We start from the raw sequence: 14,469 nt of genomic DNA, 5'->3' as shown, positions 1-14,469 counted from the left end.
ATTGTCAGAAATTTTGCTTTTAGCTAGACCTCACTTTGCTTATTCCACAGGAATCTATTGCAAGACTGCACAAACTATTACTCCTGTGTTTTATTAGTAAGAGCAATAGATCAGCTTTGCTATCGGCCCATGAATCTAGCTTCAGTCCTTCTGGGTGCTGTGATTCAGATGATCACAGCCTGAGCTTCAGCTGGAGGATGACCCAGAAACCAGTAAGTGGATTTGCACTTTTACAGCTGAGGGAATCTCAGTAGGGGTGTGTCTTATGAGAAATTGAAACTAACTTGTTAGAACTGAGCTGGGTGTCTTTTCCTGTGCTTAGTTGCAATACTCCTTGCTGACAAGACAGGACATTCCTGTGGCGATGTCTAGGGTTAGAGAAGTGAGGGCAGGAAGCAGGTATGGGGTGGCTGCTGCCTCCAGTACCCCCTTTTCCTCCTCTGGTTTCCTCAGGGAAGACTGTGAGAAAACAGAGGGGGCTGAAAAATCCCAGAAGCTGATGATACCTGAAGAGGAGCAACGGGGCCAAGCACCAGTCCCACAACAAGAACAGCAGTGAGTAGCAAGGAGTTTGGCCAAAACAGTGATGTTGCTTGTATCAAGTGCTTGCTCTCCACCTAACATGATGTTACCTTTAGAGGTAGAAATACTTTTATAACAAGTCTGTGAATGGGACAGAGCATGTAAGCAGCATGTCTTCACGCTGTTGGAGCAACCTGCTGTCAGTCTGAGGTGTAGCTACTGATGACACTTCCTAAACGAGACCTGGGTTTTTCTGACAGATTTTGTGATATTGTGGCTCACAGCTGGAGCTGCTTAAATGTGTTGTATGTTATGCAGATAGTGTCAGTACCATGTGCAATAACAGCAGCAGGTTCTGTACATTTGATATTGCTCTATGTGGTGCCTATTTCTTGGAATCCTTTTCTAACTAGAGTTTCAAATTCAGTTCTACCTCCCTTTTTTTCTCTCTTCTAATATTTCATTGCAAGTCTGAAAATACTTCTGGCTTAAGAAATGGATATAGGCTGTGTCCCAGAAGTGATCTGAATGCAATCCAGGATATGACGGAATTAAAGCCAAACTTCAGCCCTGAATTTAATTTTAAGCCTTACTGGGATCTGTGCTTGGTCCATCTCTTTTTCTGGATGTCTACTCTTAGATAGCTTGTATATGCCCTAGCAGGCATATATAATACAGCATAGCAGTTGATCGTAGTGTGTATTTTATACACATGTGCTTAATGTATATATGTGTAGCTGATGCAAACTAATTGTTTACAGTTCTTTCTTTCAAATGTACTTTTCATGAGCTGTTATTAACAGTATTACATGCACTAATATGTGCTGAGTTTGCTTAGCTTGCTTTTTTTCCCTTCTTTCAAAGTGCAGCTGATGGAAACAGGTTCCACGTTCAAAGAGCTGTTTCAGTTTCTTTTCTCTGCTTTCTGGAAGAAGGAGGTGGAGCCACGCTGTGAAACGGTGGCAGACTGCACCGCAGACGGTGGCAGACACAAGCAGCAACCAGAAGCTTTGCATTGTAACCCTTAAAAGGCTGCCTTCTAGGTAGTGATGATACATGGACTATATAGAGAGGGGTAACCTAGAAATCAGTGAGCCCTCCAATTATGCACTTTCAGGGGAGCAAACAGCCTTTCCTGACTTACAGTCTATGTTTATTTTCTGCCGCTTCCAAACACGAAAGACCCTCTGTCTTGCCTTCCCTCATGCTACCGCATATCCACAGTACAGTGAGAACAGCCCTATTTAGCTTCGGTCCTTGTGGTATGTGCTTTTTTTTTTTTTTTTAGGGGAGGAGAGGGGCTGTCCTCTCATTGGTACAGCTATCTTTGCACAGAGCCTGGTTTGGGATACAAAATCTCTAGTAAAGCTTATGTAAATACTTGGTCAGCTGGTTAGCCTGAACTCCTCACAGAATTTAAGGCTAGATTAAAAATTTCCACATAGATTCTAACCAGAAGATGGAATCCCCAATACAACTCGATATGCTTTTGGGGAAGAATAATTTAAAGCCTTGTTCCCTGTTTTATCTTGATTTGATACTTGCAGCCCCAAAAGTGTTATGAATCTGGTGAATCTAGACTTAATATTTTTCACTGTGCAATACAAAAGATTTTATCTATATGTTTTCAGAAAACTGTAACAATTTGTTCTTAGACAAGGAGCATTACAAATTACAGTAGTGTGTAGTTGATGAGAAGAAGGAATGTGGGAAAGGTAAGTTCAAGCAGTACCATGTGATATAACTGGTAAATAAATGCTCATAAAAAGGAAGTGGGCAAGCTTGACTTTTGTTCTGTACCCTTGGAGGGGGAAGGGGATGACCGACAATTTGAATGAGATGAATCCTTTTAAAATACGATTCCTTTAACTCACCCAGATGAAAGTGATAGAAGGTGTCTGAGATGCTGAAGCTGACAAGAGGAGATCTTTATTCTTAAAACAACAATAAACTATTGTATTTATTCTCTTTGTTCTGTTAGTGCAAGTTATCTTTCAGGTAAGACCTCAGATTAAAATATCATTTTGGTCAAGATAAACCTGACTTAGTCTTTCGGCATTCAATGCCTTTTAAGATGATGCTTAAAACCAAAACTCTAGGACACCCTCAGAATAGCCCAGTTGTTCAGGCTCTGGGATATCCAAGACTTGTATGGGGCAATTTGAGAGCTAATGTAACTGAGTGTCAGTAAAAGAAAAATTCTTTAGAATAGCATTAACCAAGAAAGCTTTCTGGAATATGCCTACTAGAGGAAAGCACTGCTACACCATGAGGAGCCCAGGTAGGATATCTCTGTGCCAAGAAGCGGCTCCATTCCAGCTTGTATGCTGGTTGCTATTTTCTAGAAACAGCCAGGATATGTTTTTGCAGCTCCAGGCAGGAGTCTGAGTCTCAGTTTAAGTCTATGCGTGAATGGCCTTTGTATGTGCATGGTTTTTTTTTTTTCCATGCACGCTCTCACAGTTTCATGCTGTGCTTCAGAGCACTTGGAAGTGGGAAAACTCTGGCTTTAGCAGCATCTTAGCATGGGATCGAGCGTCCCTTCACGCTGCCTGGACACATCAGATAGTTGTGGGACCCAAAGTGTTATAGCCTCATACAAACTTTACTCTTTTTCAGGTGCAGTATGGGCCACTTGGACCCTAGCTAACACTGGCAATGCAAATAGAAAATGTATGGGTTGTGATGTTTAGTGGTGACGCATTTCTAGGCCCTCACTTGAATGAGACTAGATAAATCAAGAACGTTGTTTCTGACCTAGGTGTAGCTATGACTGAGCTTACCATGAGGCTCTTCATACCTCTGGAAGACACAGTGCAAAGTAGTATTAGGTAGTAATTCTTCTCCTACTTTGGAAAAGCCATTCTATGTCGAGGTTGAAAAACCTTGTTAAAGGGGTTCTAATTAAGTAGGAAAAACACTTGTACAAGTCCAAAGCTGAAATGAAAATTTGCACACGCTACCCTCCTTTCTATATAGGATACTGTTTCAGGCTATGGAGAGAAAATCACCAGGATGACAAGTGCTTGAAACTGCTTATAAATAAGCTTGCATTTAAGTTACTTCTCTTGAAGTCTGTTAAGTGCCATGAAATTAACTTGTAGAAAGTGAATTCCCAAATTGTACCTATTCATAACTATTCAGAAACAAAAGTCTGTACAGAAGAAAGGTGGAGGAAAGTGGGGAAACTAGAGGCTGAACTACAGGCCTGAAAAAGAGAAAAGTTATGATGGTCCCCACCCCACGTATAGCAGCTTATCCTTGGGTTCCCTAAACATGCAAAGAATAATATTGTTTCTAATAAAATCTATTTTTAAAAAAATTCAAAATAACAAAATCTGAAGATATGTTGTCCCACAACTGGTAACAGTCCCTCATCACCTAGTGTGAAAGAAGATTGGAGGTACTAGAATGTTTGACTGAGAAATCATATTTTTTAACTGCAGGAGCCATATCAATTTTCCCCTCTCCCCCACTTCCTTTTCCAGTCTTCATCCTGAATTGAAAAAAAAAAAAAAACTACAGTGTTGTTGCACCTCTCAACCTTCTGCTGATAGAGTGTACTTACAGTTCTCCTGAAAATTTTATTGTCCATTTGACAATCAGGGTTTTGGTTTTTTTTTCACTTTTTAAATATGCTGAATCAGGCCATTAAGCTAGAGGAGGATGCTTATCAAAATGTTCATTTTGCCTGCTGCCCTGCCATTGATAGGAGTTGCAGAAGTGCAGTTTGAATTATGGACAATTTGTTTAGAGTTGAACTCTGTACTTGCTACACAGGAAAAATCTCCCATCTCTGCAGCTTTCAGGGTGATGTACTAATCTTTACAGCCCAGTGAGGCAATTCAAAGATGTCCAGCTTCAGTGTGATCAGTAGCCACCCTTATCTCGAACTGAGTGTTCAGAGGCTGCGTCAGCGTAAGAAGATAACTATGCAGTGTTTAGTTACATATATCTTATACAGTAAGATTTCCATTAGTTTGAGTTGTGGGGGTTTCTGTGTTCCCCATAACGTGGGGGAGGGGGGAAAGGAAGTGCTTCTAATTCCTGTATTAGAAGACTTTCTCAGAAGGACTTGGCATACGCAAGGTCAGATATGTTCCCTCTGTGCTTAGCTTGTTGAGGAGCTGTGATAAGAAAAGGAAAAAGGAACATATGAGAGGGTACTGTGTTTGGGCAGGGACAATAAAAGGACAACAAATGGCTGAAGGAGAGAAAAGGAGGAGATAGGTTGTTGAAAAGAAAGTGGGGAGAGCAGAGATGAACATGCCACCAGCTCAGGTCTTAGTCTTCGCGTAGTCCGACCAGCCTAGCTCTCCAGGAATGGTGGTAAGCGTGACTCACAACGTGCAGATGGCACTGCAAGAGGCAGCCTGGCTCAGCACACATTTTGCCAAGCCTGGTGCTTGGCATGTGTTACTGGAGTAGATGCTCTGCAGGCCTCGCTCCCCGCTGCTACGCCTACAGCGTTTACTGCACCAGAAGGGGTTCTGGTTTAAAGCACCTGTTGCTCTTTCTGCTGTGCTGTCGTGTGCTTAGCCAAACCTGAATCTGAGCCCCTTCTCAAGTCTTAGAAATCCAGTTCTGAATTTCGGTTTTACTCTTGGGACCAGGTTATAACTTGAGGAGGTTCTCCCTAAGTTCAGGGGTACCAGAGAATTGAGATTTGGGTGCCAATAGCAGAACAAGAAGTCTGTTGTTTTACTAGTTTCCAACTCATACCTTCTCCTGTGCCCTTCTCTGCTACTATTGCCCTTTTCCAGAAATCCCTCTTTCCCTATGCAAGTTCACTTGGGGAACTAACTCTTTGTTTTGCCTTCAGGCCTTGCTCTAGCAAAAATGCTGGTCACTTTAATAGAGGCTTTAACTAAACAGAGGGACCCAGATATACAAGTGATTTACCTTGGCTTAATAAGCTTCCAGATATCGTGTGAGCTGTAGTAATTAAGTACACTCTTAGCCTATGGCAAACACAGGACAAAATCCATGAGTGCAAAGTTTCAGCGATAAACTGTGCTAGCTGAAAATGTCTATTTTGTGCCTCTCACGTTAAGAGCACACACACAGCTAGGATGACTCAGCCGCTGTGTAATGTTAAGTCCCAGTAATTTACTTTTGTGTCTTGAGCTGTAAAGCGGTAAGATGCTGCTACTGATAAAGATGGAAAGTGAGATCCCCAAACCTGTATATGAGATTTTTACATCCTCCTGGAGCTCTGTTTATGGCACTGCCTGGGCACAGATCACATTGCAAGACTGAGGTCTGGAACTGCGGCTGTCAGTTGTCGTTAGGATCTGGCCGTGGCACGTTGTGAAATATAGATACCTACAGGACAGTTGTCTGTTCACTTGGATTTGGCACGTTGTAGGTCTCTGCTTTGGCAGCTTCCATGGTGCTTAACAGCATACAGCCGCTCCGTCAGGATAAGAGCCTTGGTTAAAATGATGTTTTGTGGTGGGATTGACGTAACTGGTTTTAAATGATTCTTGATAATTGAGTGCTAAGTTCAGCTTGGCATGCCTTTGAAGATGATTCTACAATTGTCCTTGTTTTCTTTTTTTTCTTTTAAAGTTAATCAATCTTAACATATTATTTAATACAGTATTTCCCCTAAATCTTTTCTCTTGGAAATTAAGGCTATATATTAAGTATATATATTAAGCAAAGGGGGAACAGTCTCCACACACATACCCACAGGTATAAAAAAAATAAACATGTTTGCAAATACACATAGATGTGCATGCATTTTTTTTCCCCCCTCATGCCTCTCTCTTCATTGATTACTGAATATAAATGATTGTTTTTCCTTTCTAAGAAAAATAAATGAAATGGTACATATACAGACAGGTACTGTCTCCCTTGAGTCCTTTCTCTAGACTGGACCTGCCTAGGTCTTCTTGCAAAGCTTTAGCCTCTGTACTGAATTCTCTTCGTTTCTCTCTCTGACGGAATGCAGAAATTCCGTTGCTCTAGAGAGCAAACTATTTAGCTTTCTGCTTTATGTGGTATTGCAGTGCTGATGTGCAAAAAAAAAAAAAAAAAAAAAAAAGGAGGGGAGGGCAGTATAAAACACAATGGAATTGGAAATAGTTTATAAGAGCCATTAATTTTGTAACTCTTTAAACTATTTCACACTTCATTTGGAAGGCTACCCGTGGTAGCTGCCTGGAGAGGGCTTGAGGAAAAACTGAAGGACACAGCTCTGCAAAAACCATTATTTGTGAGCTGTAGTTCTCATGTATTTATTCATTTTACAAATCATCTATTTTATACATACCTAGAAGAAAGGAAGCGAAGGTTTCTATGGTCTTTACCCTGAAAGCGTTGAGAACTAGTCCTTGAGTGGTGCTAGGTAAATGAGTAGTGCTACACACAGGCTTAAGAATTGAAAATTGCAGACATGATGTTCTTTGTGTAACTGATAATTCAAACTGTAAACTATCTTTACAGATATTTTCATAGAATGGTTGAGGTTGGAAGGGATCTCTGAAGATCATCTTTATGAGGGGACCGTGCATTCCTTCTGATTGATATATTTCTCTCTCTCTACACATACATATGTATGTGCATATGTTTGTATATATGCAAATACATATAGCTACATTGTTATTTATCTTCCCACTGTATTTCTGTAATGTTTGATGTCTGTCTACTTGAGAACTCATATGAGATTGTTCTTATTTTAGTACAAATGCATTTTCTTATTGGATTATAACTTCTTTACTCATGTTAATATTTGTTCACTCTGAGACATTGGCCAATCCGTTTCCCTTTTCTGTAGGGAAAGCAAACTAAAACAAATCTTAATATGATATATAAAGGTGGAAGAGGATTTGCCTCTCTTTTATGAAGAGCTATAAGCTGGGTAAGGTGTTCCTTCCACCCCCAGTGACTTTTGTATTTTTGTGTATAAAACAACCCAATCTCAATGACAGACTTAAATCATATATCAATAAGAATCATTATTAGAGAATCTGAAAAATCAAGTTCTTTGTTGTTGTTTCTGGTTGTGGATTTTTCAGCACTTAAAATAATGGTGTAAAGTACAAAAGTCTGCACAGTGTTGATAACTTAATCTTCACATTAGAATAGCTCCTTAATTGCTGCCCAGGCAAGCAGAATGATTTGCTCCAAACATATGGCAACTGTGGCAACTTAGGAACTGACTAGAATATTAAATTGACAGGCTATAGCAGATTTTATAGGCTTTTCTGTATCAGAGGATCTGAGATGATTCGTCTGATCAAAGAATTAACATGCAATATCCTACAAACTGCCTAAACCCAAGAAGAAAGATATGTGTGCACATATACCTATATATCTACATTTTTTTAAAAGGAAAGTTCATTCTGAATACAGAGATCTCAAGAAAATGAGGGGCAGTAGGTATGGGATTGAATTTTAAGATTAGAACGGATAGAGCAGGTGGAGTCTCTCTAAAAATGACTCACCTGGCTTCCCTCATGGCTATGGGTTTCATATCCTGACTTTCACCAATACCATAAGAGGTCCACCACATACTTGCTCTTCCTTTCCCTGATCCCAATACCCAGAGCTATGCTCTCACATTTCAGTACTTCAGGGAGACCAAGGTTAGCAGTGTCAAGTCTGCGTAAATTCTCTTTTGTGATGAGAAGCAGAAAGGACATCCCTGGGTTTTGCACATGAGTTTACACTATGAACACACTTATGAAACTAGATAAAGTTGATAACGCTTTTGTCTTCTATTTTTGAACTTGGACTAAAAAAAAATCATGTAGCATAAGCACCAAGTAAAAGAGAACCCAAAGTTGGTGTCCTGTTCTCCCTTCCCCCACCTTAAAAGAAAACAAGGATTTCAGATCATAACTTCACCTACTTCAGTAACATGGAAACCAAACTGGCCTTTAAACAAGCACTCTTCTAACCGTGGTGATTTTTAAGCTGTCAATTAGACAAGAGAGCCGAGCTCTGCCTAGAAGCGAGTCCAATTCCCTCTCTTGTCTGGTCTCACCTCTATCCCTTTCATAACTTCTTTGCTATATATCATGTGCCGTATTTCTGAATTACTGGGTAATGACCGCAGTCAGTTGTCAGAGGAGTGGTCCATCTGGCCTTGTGGGCTCAGAGCCTTCCAGCCAAAAAGGAAAACTGGGTGAAAGAAATGATTTGTGGCATAAGGGCTAGATTTGACATGATTCCTCATACACATGCACTCACACAGAGCTCCTTGCTTTCTTCTTAATTGGAATCCTAATTTAAAAAAAAATAACTGTTTGAGGTCAGTGGAGTACACTGAGAATATAAAAACTCTTCTGTTCTTTTATGTTGTGGATCAGTAGGGTCTCTGAGATACACTTGTGTTTGTCAGAGGAAAAATGCATAGTTATGCAATTTAAAATTCCAGCTATTTTTTTCACTGACAGAGAGGGGAGTTAAAGGTACGAAGTAATAATTTCTGTGCATGAACTTGAGAGAAATATGGCACTAATATCTGAAACAGCTAACAAAAAATGTTGAAAACAAAATTCGTAGCACTGAAACTGTAGAGCAGCTCAGTCAAGGACAGTTTGGGATAAACTTTAAATGCTTCTATTCAATCAAATAAAGGAAAATATGGAAAATGATCGGTGACCAAGAAGCTTATGATAAAGTAATCCACATTGCCCTAGAATAAGCCTTCAAAGAGAAAGAGGTAATTGAATATAAATACTTTCCTTACCAAACTCCAAATTAGAGTGAAACAGCAGTAGGCAGCTTTTTGCACTTTGATCTCTTAGCATGATTTTCTCTCCCCTTTTTAGCCATAGTCTCAGGCCTCCTTCCCTCATTACTTTTCCACAGCCAACTGTGTTCTTTCTACTTGCTCACCTGTCCACTAGCCACCCCACTTGGCCCTTTCTTCCTTTAAAAGGCTCAATCTTCATCTTTCATTATTCTTTGTTTTCTGTTCATCTCCTTCAATCTCCCGTGTGAGGAAGTCAGATAAAATATCTGCACCCGTGTGTGTGGATAAAACCACAATGAATACCGCAGAGAAGTGGAGTTTAATCTGATAGTTGGAGCCAGCCATTGCTAAGTGCATTTGTAGTAAGCCTGCGTCCCTGTGGCTTAGCTTTCACTGGTGTGGAGCACAGGCAGCGTAAACTCATGCCTGCACAATGTAGTGTGTAGATAAAAACCTTTGTTTTCTCCAAGTGGAACTGACATATTTTCATCACTCTTTTGGTCACCCCAAGTCTGTAATACACTCTGAACTCTGTCTTGTTTCTTTGCTGTCACGTTAGATTGATAGCTCTTTGAGCCAGCAACTCTGTTTTGAATTAAGCCTAGCAAAACAGGGCCTCTGTCCTGATTTAGTGAGTTGCACCGTAGGCATGACAGCAAAATAAATATGCCCAAAGCATTGCAAGTGCCTGACAAACACGAGGCTAATAAGGAAACTGAGGCTCAGGCTGAGAGCAAGTCACATGAATCCAGGACAGACAGTATGATTTTGTGCCGTCCTTGGGTAACTCTTGGGTATGCTGCCTAAATCCTCTGAGGTGTTTGGTGCCCTTGAAGCATGGGGTGGGACTGCTAGCACCCATGCTTTTCCTAAAATATAAGAGTCTTCCTCTGCGCTTGAGCAAGCTGAGCTATAAAACAGCAACAGCCAGTCTGTGGGAATAGTTGTCTACCACATGGAGTTTTTGATCTGAGGAAGTTACTGGATTTGAAACTGCTGATATTTGAGGTTGGGAGTCTAGGGTGGGACTTAAATAAGAAGAGTAAAAATGGTGCTAAGAGTTTCTGAAAATTTTACCCTTGATATTTGTAGCTTAACTCAACATCTAAGAGTTCTTTTTAGAGTATTTACTAAAAAATTCTAAAGATTTGAATCAAAATAAATGCTAGTTTTTATGCTTACTGGCTACAACAGCAGAAAACCGTCCGTAATAACCAAGGAAGTCTCTTCCAGTCCTATTTTTCTGTAGACAGAAAAAAACCAAGTCTTTTCTTTCATTTCAGTGTCAGCCCATATGTCTTGATAACTCCAAATGAAACAAGAAGAAACCAGTTGCAGCAAAGTGAGTTTAGTTATCTAATACTGTAATACATTGTTTCAACTTGTAAAAGGTCACGTTTTTGTGTGCTTTATCACCCTTGCAATCTATATCCTTATTTTTACAATACTTTTATGTGTGCAGCTTTGACAGTAAAGTCAGTACTGTGAGCATTCTCCATCATCATGTAGACTTTTTTTTTAAGATTAAGTCCCCATTTGACTAAACATGCAGAAATCCATCGATCTTATTCAAGAAAAGTTTATACATAATAGCAGTGCTATAGCCGCTCAAATTAGCTTTTACAAGATTCATCTAGAATTACCTGTACCTTGCTCCTACAGCTTGTGATTTCTATGGCTTGAATATAGATTGGAGAACCCGACTTTGAACGTTCTTAAGGTTGGGGGAGGAAGACGAGATTGATAAATAAGACAATATTTTTGAAAGTATTCTCATGTGGAAACTAGAGTAACTAGAACGACACTGCATATTCGTTCCTGAATATCCTTTTAGAGAGAGTAGGTGGGTCTTTTAATGAAATTAGGAAAGACCATTCTAAATAGTAAAACATCTGTGGTTTTAAAAGTTCACTTCTGCTTGGCTTCAAGCCTTGCTGGTGAAAGTAGCTAAGCAGAAAACACCCTGAACCTGTACCAGAAAGATTAAGCATGTATTAAAAAGCTTTCTTTGCCAAAAGTTGTAACAAGAGAGTCATGAAATAAATCCTGTATGTAGAAGTGACCAAATGCTGCAGTCCTGTGCTCCTGGCTGTTTATTTGCACAGAATCATCATGACAGCTGAAGGAATGTCAGTCAGCATTCCTCAAGTTTAGAGCCCTCTGGGAAATGGTACAGTTAAAACATTTCTTCTCAAATGTTGTGAGTTTGTGCTGAAATGCAAGAAAGAAAATGGAACCAAACCTTAATCTAAATCTTAATCTGAACCAAACCTTAATGTAAACCTTAATCTGAACCAAACCTTAATCATTTGGAAGGACGAAGAATAGAGATCAGCTTAGAGCTGACTCTGACCCTAAGAGCATAGATGCTGCTGCTTTAGTAGAGAATTGGTTTCACTTCATGCCACCAGCATACAAGATATCAAGCATGCAAAGTACTTTTGCCTTGGATACTGGCAGAAATCCAGCCTAACTCATTGAATCCAATCTCTACCTAAACCCTTGTTGTTATAAAGGTGAAATAACAAGTGAATGACTCTCCTGGGCCTCTTTGGAAACCTACCCAGGGACTGGCTTTATCTTGTGAAAGGAGAAGTAGTGTTAGCATCTGTTAGCCATAACGTGCTATGAGAAACTATGGTTCATGTTATTTTTACTGATATTGGTAAGAGTGAACTGAGCTCTTAGAGCATCTCAGATACTACTCTAAGACATGGCTTCTCTTTTCATAGGCTTTGTGGGCCTTGCTATTGAAAGACACTGTCTCTTCCTCTGTCAGTTGTTCCTAGAGAGCAGTTTAATCAACCAGGTCATCCTAGAGCATATAGTTTGGCTGCATAGGTCTCCCAGTGCCACTAACTGTATTGACTAGATCTCCACTGACAACAGTGTGAGCTTGACATCCAGTTCACTTGTGCACACATATGTTGAAATGTCTTAATTTGAAGCTGAATTGTGTATATCTCCTGCTTTTGTTCAAGGAGCATGTGGTTGAGAGGGAGGACTGCTTATTATTCACTTTTCTGCTGTGGAATGTTATTACATAAGCATGCAACAGTCTTAAATGTGACAACTCCTGCTTTAGCCATGAGTAGTGTGGTATATACCTACAGATTTCCAGGAGTTAAAAAGCAGCCCATTAGCTGTTTTTAGTTTTGCTCTTTGGGTTGGTAACAGAGTCCTAGGATTTGCTCACCATACATTCTGGGATGAGACAGAGTGTTTGCCCCACGTGCTGATAGCTCCAGTGGGTGTCTTAGGGGGGCTCTCTGCATCCATGGAAAACAAGGATCTGTCTGTTCCTGGGTGGCTCTTCAATGTTGTATACAATTAATGATACAGCCTGCTTTTTAATGCTACTTCTCACCTCTGGATGTTTATTTCTTTCTGTATCTCCTTAGTGGCTCAGAAAGAGCTAGATGACCTGGAGAGGTGGAAGGAAGAACACAGGTCAGGGCCGATTAAGTTGACTCCACAGAGACTGGGTAAGACATGTAAAAGAGTTGTTATGGATTGCAAAATATATATAAATAAGTATAAACCCCTCAGTACCTGAGAGGTTTTTCACTTCTTTTCATAAACTTATTTAAGAGATTCACTGTCAAAAAGTGCTAACAGGAGCCTGCTTTATACGCTTGGTGGATTTTGATGGCCCTGATAATGAAGATATTTTTGAAACAAAGCAGCATAAATTATCATTCAAGCAATCTGTCAAGATCAGCGCAGAAAATCTGTATTAAAATTTGGGAGTGAGAAGCTGATGAATCCACCTGCTGGGAACACTGTCTGTGGTTGACGTCTCTGAAGAAACACACGCTAGGTACTATTGTGCAGATGGATGGCCTGTGTCGGAGATCCTCCAGTTCACTCATAAGTAAACTGACTTGTGCTAGGGGCCAGTAAGTATACTTTCCTGGCTCCTGAAAAGGCAAAAGTGATCCCTTCAACTTCAGGCAAAATGTGCATGAGGTTCTGTATAACCGATCTTAACAAAAATAGTTATAGAGATGAGATGAAAAACAGGATAAAAAGCAACATGGAATTAAATCACACTGAGTTGAAGTGTGTGCTTGATAAGATAACTGGCAATTTTTTTTCTAGGCAAATGAGAGGAAACGTAGTAGATCTCTTCAAATGGAACACCTATAAAGCAATTAATGTGGTACTACTTGAAGGTTAGCTTAAAGAAACAAAAAAGACCAGAATACAAAGGAAAAAAAAACTATAAGGAGAATAGGGCTGCAGGTTGTGCTGCAAAGAAGTATGAAACAAGAGGTAGGTTATTAGAAGTGCTTTTCAAGTAGCAGCCTTCAAACTTATCTTGTTTTAATATCTTTCATTAATGTCTTTGGGACAAAAAGTAGGAGTGGGCTGATGAAACCTGCTGGCAAGACAAAGCTTGAAAGCATTGTCTGTACAGAATATGATGAGGATATTGCACAGAAAGACTGGGATGACCTTGAGGGACTGCATTAAAAGAAATTGAACAAAAGTCATTATGACAAAGTGAAGGATTATAATGGTGCCTTTATTAGTTTTGTAAATTTATAGGTCCCCCTCCTTCTCTTAGCTGTTAGAGAAGAATTTGGGGTGCACGATGCAGACTATTGTCTGTCTTGACCTCTTGGGAATTAAGTTATTTCTTTGCCATGGTACGCAAGTTTATTTGGGGCAGTATGATATACATAAAAATTGACACCAGGTGGGAGGTAGAGGAGGATTAGAAGTCTGCAAAAGAATTTGAACTGCCTCCAAGCCAGATTTGTTTCTGGAGTCGAGGTGGTACTAGTCCCACATGCTGTTTTGTCCTTCTGCCCAAGTCCCGATTTCTTGGAGTGGTGAACCTATCTCTGCAGTTTAGGGCAATACCCTGTATTTCCACCCCATGTGTAGTCATGGGGACATGTATGTTCTTTATCAGTTCATACATACTAGCTGCTTACTACCTGTGAGCAATTCCTAGAAAATATGCTTCTATCCCAAAAGGACTACAAAGCTGATTGCTGAAGAAAGTGAAATCTGAAAACAGAAAGTTGATGTGTGGCTGGCTGCATGACTGGGGATGTGGTGAGAACCCTACAGTGACTAAGAATGTGGGAAGTCTTAACTTTCTCTGTTTCCGTTGCATTTAAAAACTTTCTTGAAAAAGAAGCAAATTTTAAAAAATCAAAAAGCTTCTGAAAGAATTTGAGGTTATATAAGCTCTTCAGTCACTGTCTAGCTACTACTTAGAAAGACCC

General features: G+C 40.0%; 1 protein-coding gene across 3 annotated transcripts in view; it reads left to right on the top strand.

Annotated features, from left to right (window-relative positions):
• The first annotated feature begins 289 nt into the window (after nucleotides 1-289).
• Nucleotides 290-14,469, top strand: part of EPSTI1 (epithelial stromal interaction 1) — a 72,652-nt gene continuing 58,472 nt past the window's right edge. For all 3 annotated transcript variants that reach the window (XM_009672447.2, XM_009672446.2, XM_009672449.2), the window contains exons 1-3: nucleotides 290-555; nucleotides 10,513-10,571; nucleotides 12,631-12,714. In XM_009672447.2, the coding sequence (XP_009670742.2) occupies nucleotides 365-555; nucleotides 10,513-10,571; nucleotides 12,631-12,714 (334 nt within the window). In that variant the 5' untranslated portion in view covers nucleotides 290-364. The remainder of the gene's footprint in view (nucleotides 556-10,512; nucleotides 10,572-12,630; nucleotides 12,715-14,469) is intronic.

This window comes from Struthio camelus, chromosome 1 (assembly GCF_040807025.1).
Source record: "Struthio camelus isolate bStrCam1 chromosome 1, bStrCam1.hap1, whole genome shotgun sequence".
Lineage (NCBI taxonomy): Eukaryota > Metazoa > Chordata > Aves > Struthioniformes > Struthionidae > Struthio > Struthio camelus.
This window is presented reverse-complemented; position numbering and strand designations above follow the sequence as displayed.